Here is a 13,328-nt window from a genome sequence, read left to right as displayed (position 1 = left end):
GCATGGGCTTGGTGAAGATCCGTCGATTCCCGCAGAATTTTTCGAAAGATAACTGCTTAACCCCTAAAACACCAAAAGTTGACATAGGTCCATCATTTGGGGCAGAGACAGGTTGCAAAGGTATTACACATGGCCTGCCTTCTCAAAGCGTGCTTCATGTTACAATAAGGATAACGAATGTTATTGGTCACTTACTAATGTGCCAAGCGCTCTCCTAAGCCTTTTATAGGTATTTTGTTGTTCATTACCAGAAAAACATTTGCTATGTCAAGGTTATTGTGATGAAGACAGCTGTTGCATTTCAAAGACCTGATCTCCAGCCCCAACCCTGACATCCAGTTTTCTCAGGAGATAAATGTCTGGAATAGCACATCCCCTGCCTACCACAAAGGGTTGCCGCACCATCAGGGGTGAGCAAGCATATGGTAAGAGCCTTTGTACACCGCACAAGCTGTGGAGACACTCTTTATTTTCATTGCGGAGAGACCACAGAAGTGAACCCCCATTAGAGGGAAGAAAACTATTTCCATCACCATGTCTCTCTGCCCCTCTGTGCTCTCCAAGTGAGATTCCCAGAACTCCTGTTGGTTAACAGGGCAACCTCCTGAACTCCCTCCAGAGCTCTGTGACCAAATAAGGAATTTCACTGCCACTTCTGCCCCACTTTGCCCCCAAAGCTACCGACAGTGACTGTTACCAGCCTCACGTGACGTGAAGTTGACATTCAGCAATAGACTAAAAGTTAAAATTTTAAAGCCACAGTATAAGATAGAAATTGTGGAATATTCCATTCTTTGTGCCAGTAAATTAAAAGAAAAAGACAGATCTTCACTCTTAGGAGAGACAAAGATCCCAGCAGGGTGATGGGAGATTATTATTTGCTAACACATTAGAAAAACACTTTCCCGTTTCGGATGACACAACAGGCGGTGGCAGGGGGGAAGGGTGGAGATAAAGGGGGGCTGTAAGTGTTGGGGTCCAGGTTTCCCCAACAGTCACAAATTGACTCTGACTCAGGCTGCAATTTTACCCGCAGCAGATTCACCCAGTGATAAATTTAAGAATCATAAAGCCTTGTTTACACATTTCAATTAAAAGGCTTGAGAACAGAGGTCATTTTGTGGTATTAATAACACTTCTAGGGATTCTGACAGCAGTGACATTTTAGAGAAAGAAATGCCAGGGCATGCATCAAAGCGATCAACATTTGATACGGTGCATTGTTGGCAATGTTCAAGAGCTAATCATTCCATTTTTGCTTTCCTTCTACCGTGTGCATTTTTTGAGACTGGTTAGCACCTCCTTATAGTCAGATCTACCTGGTTATGCCTGTTAATAACTTCCTTGTCATTAAGAGGTCCACACCAGGGTTATTCAAATACTTGAACCGAGGAACAATTAAGCCCTCTGCTGAAACCTTAGTCTAGTGGGGGATATAGGGTTACTTCCTTCGGTAAGGCACTCCTCCACACTCCAGTCAGGTGAAGACGCCTCTGTAGAGACTTCCAATGCAGCTGTAGCAAACATGGGCTGTGGAGGCAGACGCTGAGGGAGGACCAGGAGATGGACCTGAAATCTTGAAACAGTGTGTTTGGAAGAGCTGACCCTAGAGCAGGGGATTGCCGAGTGTCTGGAAGATGTCAAGGACCCCCGCTGTTGCTCAGACACCTGGGGCATGACCTGCACCCACCAGGATGCCTGGATGGTTCAAAAAGGCGTGGTATGGGCTGGCATCTTTACTCAGCTTCTCCTCCTTTATCCTGATCATTGTTGCCCTGGCGGTGCCCCACTGGCTGAGTGGGAAAATCCTTTGTCAGACTGGAGTTGATCTTGTCAATGCCACAGATCCAGAGCTGGTCAAATTCATTGGGGACATTTACTACGGACTCTTCCGCGGTTGTAAAGTGCGGCAATGCGGGCTCGGGAGCCGCCAGTCCCAATTCACGAGTGAGTATATTGGGGGGCACGAAACCTGCTTTAGAACACTTATTTTTAAATATTCGTAAGGGTGCTTGTGTCTAAATGAGAAATTCAAGTGCCATTTCAGTCTAAAGCATAATGACTTAATCCACAGTAAGCCAAGGACTTACTCTTGTTCAGCACCCGGAAGAGACCTTTTTTTTCTGTGGAGGCTGATAGAAACATTAGAAATAGGGATTTGTATATCTTTGTAGTTTACCTCTATGAATAATCACTAAAAATATTGAGTGCTTACGTGTGTCAGACATTCTACTAAATGCTTTACATGGTTTGTCTCTTTTAAGCCTTATAACAAATTTATAAAGAAGGAATTATTAACATTCCCATTTTGCAGAGGACTACACCGAGGCTTGGAGAGGTTACAAAACTTGCCTGAGGTCACCCAGCGGAAAACTTTAGACCCAGGTCACGCGACTTGGGTAGGCTCAGCCAGTGTGGCCTGCGGGTGTAGACGACCTGCTGAAATGAACCTTCCACTTCTATTTATATAAAAGCTTCAGAGTCTGCGAAAAAGCAAAAGGGCTCTGCGTCTGGGCTCTGGAATCAGACTATCTGGGTTCAAAGCCCAACCCGGATGTTTCCTGGCAAGGAGACCTCGGGCAAGGCTGCTGTCCGTGAACGTGAGCAGGTACTGACCTGGGCAGGCGGCCATCCAGTGTCACAGCAGAGCTGCTCTGCATGTAGATAGAGCAGGAATCCAAGACCAGCTTATGAAGGATCTTCTGGGAAGAAAAAACCAAAACAAAAAAGGCAATATTCTGCACATCTTTAGACTCATACAATTAGATCGTTGGTGAGACCAGTATCCTACAAAATCATAATTAATCAACATAATGCAAATGCAAGGGGATAAGGGATTTATTCATTATATGATTTCTATATTTCATAACTGTAGTTTTCAGAATCCTGGCCAGGGTGTCTTATTAAACGTATAAAGTCAGAAAGCTGGAACCATTGACAAATATAACAATACAAATTGGCATCATTTATATACATGAAGGATATATATATTTGTTATGTATAGCAAGAAAAAATATCTCTGCGAATACTTATATTTACCCAAAAATTAAATTGGACCAGGGATATTGAAAAGCTCTGTTAAAAACATAACATAATAAAAAAAGAACAAAAATAAACATAACATAAAAAGCTGAAAACATACTTAACATAAAGAAATAAACAAAGAAATAAAACAAAGAAATAGGACATGCTAAAAGGGGATGATGACAGCCGTATTCAGTACTTGGTTCTGAGCTGGGTCAGTTTACTCTAAAGGATGTCACTGGGACAATTGGTGGAACTTGAACGGGGTGTCAAGATTAAACAGCAGTCATATGCCAGTGTTAACCTACTGATTTTGATAGTTGTATCATGGTTGTGAAAGACAACGTCCTTTTTGAGGAAATTGACCCTGAAGTGCTCAGGGTTGAAGGGGCAATTTACCCTCAAATGGTCCAGAAGGAAAAAAAAAAATTTCTTTGTACCATTCTTGCAACTTTTCTGAAGTTTGAGGTTGTTTCAAAACCACAAATACACACACAAAAAGGGGGAAATGGCACAATTTTTTAAATAGTTGTAGATAATAGGTTTTTTTATTTTTTATTTTATATTGGAGTATAGCTGATTCCCAATGTTGTGTTAGTTTCAGGTATACAGCAAAGTGATTCAGTTATACATAAACAAATATCCATTCTTTTTCAGATTCTTTTCCCATATAGGTTATTACAGAGTATTGAGTAAAGTTCCCTGTGCTGTACAGTAGGTCCTTGTTGATTATTTTATATACAGTAGTGTGTAAGTTGTAGGGAATTGAAATTAATGAACCTCACGAAGGAAGTTCCAAAGCTTGAACAAGGGAGCAATAGATTCAAGAGCAGCAATACTCCAGAGGCTTTAATAAGCAAGCCAGTGCTCAGGGAACATAATAAAAATAGCCCATATAATTATGTAATTATATAGCATGATGTACCACGTTACCATCATAACCACCTTCTTACACACCAGATCATTTATTTATCTGTTATGTTTATTATTTATTATGTCTCCACCCCTTTGGTATATAGCTCCATTAGGGCAAGGATCTTGTCCATTGATGATCCCAAGCCCCTAGAACAGTGCCTGGCACACATTCAAAAACATTGGTTGAATGAATATCAATAAAGTACTTTTAAACTCATTTGTACTGAATGTTCATGTACAAGATGCCAGACATGTGACCTATGCTATACTCATCTTCCACAAACCTGCCAGATAGAAGAATGAGGCTCAGAGAGGTTAAGCAACTTGATCAAGGTCACAGAGCAATGAGTACCAGAGCCAGGCCCCAACCCTGGTCGGCCTTACCCTAAAGTTCCCACCCTCCACTGTGTGCTGTTCCCTCGGGAATCTGTGACTGGCAACTTTCCCAAGGCAGAGTGTCACCCTAGTAGTCTTTACTGTTCTTCCGGAATTCAGCAAGTTCTGGATGTTGGGGAGGTGGTGGATGGATGTGAATTCTCCAGGATGGGAGGATGCAGGCGGATGGCTCCTGTCAGAAATGACTGAGGGGTCATTTGGGAGGGTGTGTTAGTTCCCTAGGGCTGCCATAACAAAGTACCACAAACGGGGTGGCTTAAATAACAGAAATTTATTCTTTCACAGTTCTAGAGGTTAGAAATCCAAAATCAGGTTGTTGACAGGGCCGTTCTCCCTCTGAAACCTCTAGGAGAAGGAGTCTTCCTTGCCTCTTCCAGTTTCTGGTAGCCCCAGACATTCCTTGGCTTGTGGCAACATTACTCCACTCTATACATGGCATTCTCCCTAAGTCTCTTCACATGGTCTTCCCTCCATGCATGACTGTCTCTGTGTCCAAATTTCCCCTTTTTTATAAGCACACTAGTCTTACTGGAATAGGGCTCACCCTAGTGACCTCATTTCCATTTGATTACCTCTGTAAAGACCCTATTTCCCAATAAGGTCATATCCTGAGATGATGGCGGTTAGGACTTCAACACATTTTTTGAGGCTGGGTACAGAATGCAACCCATAACAGAGGGTGTGGAGTGGCAGATGGTGGGCTTAGGATAATTAAGGAAGTCACCAAGCACAAGCACTGTTTCTGGAGAAGCAGCTGAAGCAGAGACAGGCTTTGCAGAAGGAGGAGGTCAAAGGAGGGCAAGACAAGACCGGGCCCTTCCACTGTGATGCTAATTAAACCCCTGCCATCCCAGCTCACAGAAATGCAAACTACCTCTAGCCCTGGAAGCCATAAGCTAAGCAAATGAGCACTTCCTGTTTGCCCACTGGAGGCACTCAGTACACTTTCCTTTCCTCCTCCCTCTTCCTTCTCAGAGGGGTGACTATGGGAAAAAGCCCCCTGGGTTCATCTAACGTGGTCTGCTCTCTGAAACATCAGAACTGTGTAAGAATCATAAAGGACTTTTTAATATTAGTTCTGAGCAGGATAATACTCAGGAAAGTTTTATTTCTGGCTGCCCTGGGTGGTGTCCCAGAGGAGGGTATATAACCATGATGTGATTCTTTTTGAAAACTTGCACTGGGAGCTGGGGCCAGGTTCCTCCTGGCTTTGGCTGGTTTTACACCAATGCCGCCCAGGGACACCGTGTCTGTTATCACGTTCTCTAGCCTCAGAGGTGAGTCTCTCTACCTTTAGATGTACAGCTCCTAGAGCCAGTACCACCTACCTGTGTGAGGCAGCTATGGGGTGTATCAGAGCCCCCAAACCCCAAGGTGGAATCAGGGTTTTCCTGCTACTGTCACTGTTGTTCCGAAGAAAGAAAGAAAAAAAAAATCCCTGCTCCCAGGGCGCGTGTGCAGATCAGCGGAGAAGGGGGGTGTGAAAGTGCTTTGTAAACTGGAGTAGGAAAGTTTGATTGGGTCTCGTGGACAAACAGCCTCAATTCTCACCTTCATAGGGGTCTCCCCTAGAATCACCCAAGAGAGTCAATTTCCAAACCAATCATGGAGAAAAGCAGAGAACTATACAGCATAATCATAATTAAGATCCTTTTTTATACCCAGACTTTCTGAAATAAAAACAAATCAATCTAGCAGTTTGAGCAGCTGGGGAAAGAAAGGGACAAACGCTAATGTAGCAGTGTTCACATATTCAGCTGTACTGTAGAGTATTTATGGGCCTGGCGCTCTTAGGAAAACAGGGATAAACTAAACAGAGGAGTGTCTGCCCTCCAGAAGCTTTCCATCTGGGAAAGAGAAAGGCAGTAAATGAGCACTGGGCAGTGACACATTAATGTCTCAAGCTGTCACCTCTTTGTTCATTTCCTTCAACCCACTCTGCGCTAGAGGAGAGATTTTATTTATGCCCATTTTACTGATGAGGAAATTGGGGGTCAGAGAAATCAATAAATGAAATAATTTCTGTAAAAGCACCTGATGTGGTACTTGATACACAGTATGTGCTTGATAATTTTTAATTCACTGGTTCCCCCCTCATCTCCCACCCCCAAGCATTCCATCAACAGCCAGACCTGGATCTGACTTCAGATCTCAGGCTTTTCTTACCATTGTCCATTTTAGATAACAGTCCTTTCTCAGATGTGTCTTTTGCAACTCTTTTCTCCCATTGCAGTTGCTGTGTTGTCATTTTTTTGACATTGTCTTTTGCAGGGCAGAATTTTTTCATTTTAGTGAAATCCAATTTATCAATTATTTCTTTTTTAAAATTAATTTTTGTCTTGCTGGGGCAAAAGGGACTGCTGGACTTCTCTGGAGTGGGGAGCAAACAAATTACTTAATAATTAGATAGTTATCTAATTTGAGTTGCTGACAGGATGATTAATCACTTCTGGGATTCAAGTGAGTTAGCTTTAATATGTACACCATAAGAATATTTATTCAAATTCAAAATAAGACCTCTAGACCTCCAGCTGTACTAGGATTAAACTTTTAAATCTTTGCTTATCCAAGTTATCTGATTTTCCGGCAATAGATCCTGCGGCAAAATCCTGAAGCCAGAACTTCCTGGCTGCGTGACCTGGCTAAGCTATTTAACTTCTCATTTCTAAGACTCTAACTTACGCATCTGTAGGAGTGAGAGAAGGTTGCCGTGAGCAGTGAAAGAGAGAAAGTGTATATGTGCTGGCACACAGTCTGCGCTCAATATGTGTAGCTAGTGTCACTTGTCACCATGGATCATATGCTTTTATGGTCATGGATTTCAAGCTGGAAACTTAAGTGTAATCCTTAAGTCAGACATGTCTCAAACTTTTGGAAACTGGGTACAAATATGAAAGGCAAGCAAGCAACAGGTCTCCTGGGATGGCACTTGTGTGACAAGAGCAAAAGTAGAGTCACCCCTTAAAGAAATTATTAATAGAAGGAACTGATGCATGAAAACTCGTGAGGAAAGATTTGAATTTCTAAATAATGACATATATAAAAAATAATAAGATCTCAATTAACTGGGAGATCTAGAGCCTTGGAGTATGGCCCACGATTGTGGAGGCTGAATGAGATTCAGCCCTTTGCCAGTAAAGATTTTTTTTTTAATATAGTCAATGCATTTCCTACTGCGGAAACTAAGATTGGGTATTCTTTCACCATCCCTCTCCATATCACTCCGTATGCCCCAAATCCCCTCGCCCCATCATCATAATATGGTTACTTCTCAATTTTTTTATTGAATCACACCTGGAGATGGGTTCATATCATTCTATGGATATGATTAATTCTTTTTAAAAGTTACTTTGTGTGATTGTGCTTTAATTTATTAAATCTATCTCCTATTGACTCATATTTTGGTTTTTTCTCCAATCTTTTGCTACTGTAATGAATATCTGATATACACAGTTTTGAGCACACGTGGGAGTGCTTTTCCTAGAAATGAAATTGCTGTGATAGATGTTGCCAAATTGCTCTCTAAGGACATTGTATGAATTAATATCCCTACAAGTTTTGACAACTGCTTCCTTCCCTACTCCTTCATTAACATAGTGTATTAGCAAACCTTTTGATCTTTGCCAATCACACAGGTGATGATTTTTTACTTTAAGTGTTTGGTGAGGATTATTATGCTGGTCATGTGTCCTAAGGATTGCATGGCAAGAAAGAGGATTATGAAACAATTAAGTAATCAGGCATAAGCTACCATGTTTGGAATGAAAAAGTGCTGAGAGTTTGCCATGAAAAAAAAAAATCTAAAGGACACTGAAATATAAGGAAAGGAAATGGAAGAGAGAAGTCCTACAGAAAAAAAATCCCACGGGAAGGAGTTCATTTTCTGGGGTAGAGTTTCTGATGCTGATGAGATAACCACATGTAGATAAATATACCTGGAAATACAGAACTGGAAAGAAAGCTAGATCAGAACTAAAGACATAACTGTGGAGTGTCTGGAAACTTCTGAGTGGAAAGGACACTTCAAAGGAAGAAGGACAAAAATTCTTGTTCTCAGGCTTGGGAGACACCAGCCTTCTGTGAATAAAAATGGACAGGTGAGCCAGCAAAGGAGCCAGAGCGGGACGGGGTCAGGGAGTGAGTGGAACCTGGAAAGCTTTGAGTCCTGGCTCCCAAGTGGGGCCAAAGACAGGTTGGTCAGTTGTATCAAGTAATAAAGCAGGGAGGTTGGAATTCACAAGATGGACCCAGATTTGACCAGGAGGTATTCAGTAGAAACTTCGGAGTAGTTGCAGAGGAAGGGGTTTGCCCAGGAGTTTTTTAGCTTTCATCATTTTAAATCATTCATTTATAATAACTGAAATCAGTGACTCTAAACTCTATATACCATGTGATATATAGGACTTTGGTCCTAGATAGAGTTCAGGATCACGTTGCTCAAAGACAAGGAACTTAGTGTCTCCAAGCCTGTGGGTAAGGGCGTTTAATAAAATCTAATTCATATCCTTGTCATAAGGATTGGATGAGATAACAGATGTAAAGGGCTTGGCCCCTGACTGTGCTCAGTAAATGTTGATTACGCTCAACTCATATGCAACTATTACTATCCCCATTGTACTGATGAGGAAACTGAGGCTTGAGAAGTCACATGACTTTTCCCAAGTCAGAGGGTAAAATAACAGCAACAACCACAGTTGCCATTTTTGAGAACTGACTCTGTCCTAGACAATATTTAAACACTCTACTATGATATATCATTTAATCTTCACATAGAGAGAAATATAGAGAAAACAAATCCAAATTAATATCTCACTAAATTACCCTGCCACATTAATATGGCAAATTAATATTCTAATAAAGTGCAACATGAGAATTACATGCCCATCATACACAGGGAATTAATGTCTATCTTACTGAATCATTATGAGGAATCCAAAATCATGCTCCTAGCTTTGCATTAGTGCCCACAAAGTGGGCACTATGATTATTCCTATGCCCTTCACTTGACCCGCTCAATATTGTAAGATGGGTAGAAGTAGGGTTTAGGTCATCCTAAATATTTTATAATTGTGGCAGATCAGCAAAGGTGGGATTTGAACCTGGAACTTTGGATGCCAGATCTAGGCTTCACTTTGCTACACCCTTCTATACTCTTCATGATATACCTGAGACCACTTCTACCTTTCTGATTTAATGAAGGCTACTCTCTGACCCAGATGAAAGCTTTGTGATCCATCAGCCTTCTTTGACTGATTCTCTTGCCAGCCTCCTTTGCTAAAGCAACACCATCTGGAGCTTGTATGGATTAGCTCACACCAGATCCTAGAGCTGCAAGGCCGATGCAACTTAAATGCCCAGCTGGGGCACATTCTGATTTTGCATCCACCCCAAGGAAGAGAAGATTGTTGGCCAACTGATAGGTGGTAAATCTGGGGGCCATGAATTCATCTCAGGAAGTCTCCTGCTTTTTGCAAACCCAGAACTTGCTGCCTTGCCCTCACTCCCCTCTGCTAAAGCCTTCATGGTAAGCAAGCCTGGGACGTACGAACTTGAGCCAAGCTCTGAGGCTGACATCTTGGCTGTGTCTTCTCTCCCCAGTCTTCCCACACCTGGTGAAGGAGCTCAATGCAGGCCTCCACGTGACAATTCTGTTGCTCCTCTTCCTGGCCTTGGCGCTGGCTCTGGTCAGCATGGGCTTTGCCATTCTCAACATGATCCAGGTTCCGTACCAGGCAGTCAACGGCCCCGGGGGCATCTGTCTATGGAATGTTCTCGCAGGTAAGGAAGGCCCCTGGGGAGAGAGATTCCTGTCCATGCCATCAGGAGGCTGAGTTCCAAGTAGGTGGGCAGAAGGCTTGAAGGAATTAAAACGCCCCACCTCAGCCTTCACTTCGCTGGGTCTGTTACTTCCTTGATGGGCATGAATATCCTTTTTACTAAAAGTTGAAGAATCTCTGTCATCATAAAGAACTGAAGTATTAGCGTGCATGAGTGGCTGAGGACTTAGAGCAGCAAAGAGAGGTCGGGATGAGAGAAGAGAGAAGACAGAGAGCTGGGGGTGAAGAAGAGGGGACCATGGGGTGAGTGAGGATGTGGGACTGCTGCTGTGATTCTGAAGGAACCTCACAAAGGACAGAAGAGAAGGGACCTGGGGGGCTTACATGTCTCATTTCGTGTAAACCTCACAACCTCTCTATGAGGCAGTATTATTAGACCCATATTTACAGGTGAAGAACCTGGAGCTCAGAGAAGTTAAAAGATGCACCCAAAGTCACACAACAATGAGTAACAGAGGCAGGATTCCAACCCAGGTATAACTGAGTCTAAGCCTTTTGTCCTTTCTTTAATCCATGGTGTCATCTATGACCACCGTGACTTATTTTCCAAGACAAAAGATGTGTGTGAGTGTGTGTGTGTGTGTGTGTGTGTGTGTGTGTGCACGCGCGTATGTGTGTGTTGATTTGGGAGAGTATCTGATATACAGAAATTAATTCACATTTAGTTCGGCACTGAAAAAATCACCTGTAATGAAAGTAACAAAATCCCAAGAATGATTTCAGAAAACCCAGGTCAAATGGTCAAGGTATCCTGATGACAATAACCCCTCACTACCTTTTACTTTATACAGGATGACCATAAAGTATAGAAACAAGTAATGTTGTTTTATCATGCATTAGAATGTAATGTCAGTAAATCAATTATTATGTATTTGCCTATGTTTGCAGACTGTGGCCATCCTGTAGAATTTCTTATAAACGTGGCTCACTCCCATCTAGACTTGCTTATCTCTGCCTGAATCCTCAGGCAGAGGATTGGCATGGTTGGCATGTAGAAAGTGCTCAATCCTGCTTTTGAAATAAATGCTTATCTCTGTCAATTCCCTTCCTCAGAGAGACAGTACTCTCAAGCTCTATTGACAAGAGTATTTTAAAAAACGCAATTTGACAAAACTTTACTCTCAAAAGGCATAAAAATATGAGTATCCTTTGATTAAACAATTCCAAACATTCATTTATGCTAAGGAAATAACAGGAAAAGAGCACCAAAAATGTACATTAAAAGGAGTTTCCTATAGCACTTTATAATATCAAAAAATTAGAAGCAATCTAGATATCCAGAAATTAGGTCACACTTAATTAAACTTAAAATAATTAGGTGTGTCGCTAGTATAAAACATCATACACAGTTTAAAGTGGTGCTTTAACAGAATATCTAACAACATGGAAAAATATTCAAGTAAGGGAAAAAAATCAAGTGTAAAGCAGTAAGAGTACCATAACACTAATTTTGTTAAAGAGATAGAAATGTAAAGAAATATACTAAAATGTTCAAAGTGTTTATATTTGGCTTTTAGGAAAAAAGCAAATTTGTCTTTTCATCTTTGATTTTCTCTGGCGTCCAAATTTTCTTCAATAAGAAGTAATAATCTAAACAGAGGGCATAATAAACGTGTTTTTTAAATACTAATTAAAATCAGGGCAGGAGAAAAGTAGAGAGAAAGAGAGAGAGAAAGATGGAGAGAGAAAGAGAAACAGAGGGAACCCGGACGGTCGAAGTCTGATGTGGGAAGGGAAGGATAGGGAAGGATGAGAAGGGAAGGGAAGGATGTGAAGTTTGGAATCCTTCCAGTTTTCTCCTCTCTCCTTTCCTTTCCTCCTTCTTTTATCTCCTCTTATCATTAAGCTTGGAAAGAGGACAACTGAGGAGGAGAGAACAGTCTAGCCCTCCATTCTGGTCCCCCAATCTGCCCCATAGGATGCTCTTGTCTCTTCCCTCATAAGCCTCAAGGTCTACATACACAGGCTGAAATACTTAGAGACTGAGCTTATCCAAATGTGCACAACCCGCCCCCCCCCCCGCCCTGCCCTGGGTCAGGGAAAAAGCCGTGGGGTTGAGATTCAAAGTAGATCTGATAGGAAGCTTATTCCCACACCTCTCGCCCCTCACACAGTGGATTATCTGCTGCTTTTAAAAGCATTTTAAAATTTGTGTTGCCCTAAGCATGTTTTACACCGCAAGTTTGTTGCCTGTGCCACAGAAAAGCCACCTCACATCTAGTGGTTGAATTGCAAGGAAAAGAGCTGTGCATGAGGGTGTCCTTTTTGGGTTTCAGGAGGAGTCGTGGCCTTGGCCATCGCCAGCTTCACGGCCGCGGTAAAATTTCACGACCTGACAGAACGAATCGCCAACTTCCAGGAGAAACTCTTCCGCTTTGTGGTGGTGGAGGAAGAGTATGAAGAGTCGTTCTGGATCTGCGTGGCCAGCGCCTCAGCCCACGCCACTAACCTGGTTGTGGTGGCCATCAGCCAGATTCCCCTCCCGGAGATTAAGACCAAGATAGAAGAGGCCACGGTCACGGCCGAGGATATCTTGTATTAATAACCTTCTCCTAAAATCAGTTCTTAGGAGAATGGAAACCTCCTTTTTCTTTTCTCCAGCTTGCACAGTCCTGAATGTCTATGTTTTGGCAGTAAGAAGAAGAAAGTGGAAGGGGGAAGGGTAGTACCTGGGCCAGAAAAGAAAACTTTCCGAATTTCTGGCATCCCTGCACTTCTTTCTCACTGACCTTGGAGTTAGAGACTCTGCCACTTGCCAGCCGTGTGTGACACTGGACAATTCATTTAGTATCTACTTCTCAGTTTCTTCATCTGTAAAATGGGGATATTAATGACCTCACAAGGTTGTAATGAGGTTTAAATGGGCGATAATGTTGCCAGCCTTTGTATATTGTAGAGCACCCGACACGTACTGTACACTCCAAGAAATGTCTATAGACCCTTGGTGTATCCCGCACAATATTAGGAGGAATGCAAAGAGGAATATGATAATGTCCCTGGCCTCCAGAAACACCGAGTCTTTCCACACGACACAGGAATCAGAGAGCAACAATAACAGTAAGAATGAAAATAACTACCATTCTTTGGAGTGGTTACTACATGCAGTTCTAAAAGTTTTACATAGAGTAAGTCATTAGGTCCTCACTATAACTTTGT

The 13,328-nt window shown here is 42.2% G+C and overlaps 1 protein-coding gene across 1 annotated transcript; it reads left to right on the top strand.

Moving 5' to 3' along the window:
• Positions 1-1,694: 1,694 nt before the first annotated feature.
• CLRN2 (clarin 2) lies at positions 1,695-12,714 on the top strand. The gene is made up of 3 exons (XM_068542269.1): positions 1,695-1,947; positions 9,934-10,113; positions 12,449-12,714. Exons 1-3 carry the CDS (start codon positions 1,695-1,697, stop codon positions 12,712-12,714), a joined length of 699 nt encoding a protein of 232 aa, XP_068398370.1.
• Positions 12,715-13,328: the final 614 nt, after the last annotated feature.

This window comes from Eschrichtius robustus, chromosome 4 (assembly GCF_028021215.1).
Source record: "Eschrichtius robustus isolate mEscRob2 chromosome 4, mEscRob2.pri, whole genome shotgun sequence".
NCBI classification, from domain to species: domain Eukaryota; kingdom Metazoa; phylum Chordata; class Mammalia; order Artiodactyla; family Eschrichtiidae; genus Eschrichtius; species Eschrichtius robustus.
This window is presented reverse-complemented; position numbering and strand designations above follow the sequence as displayed.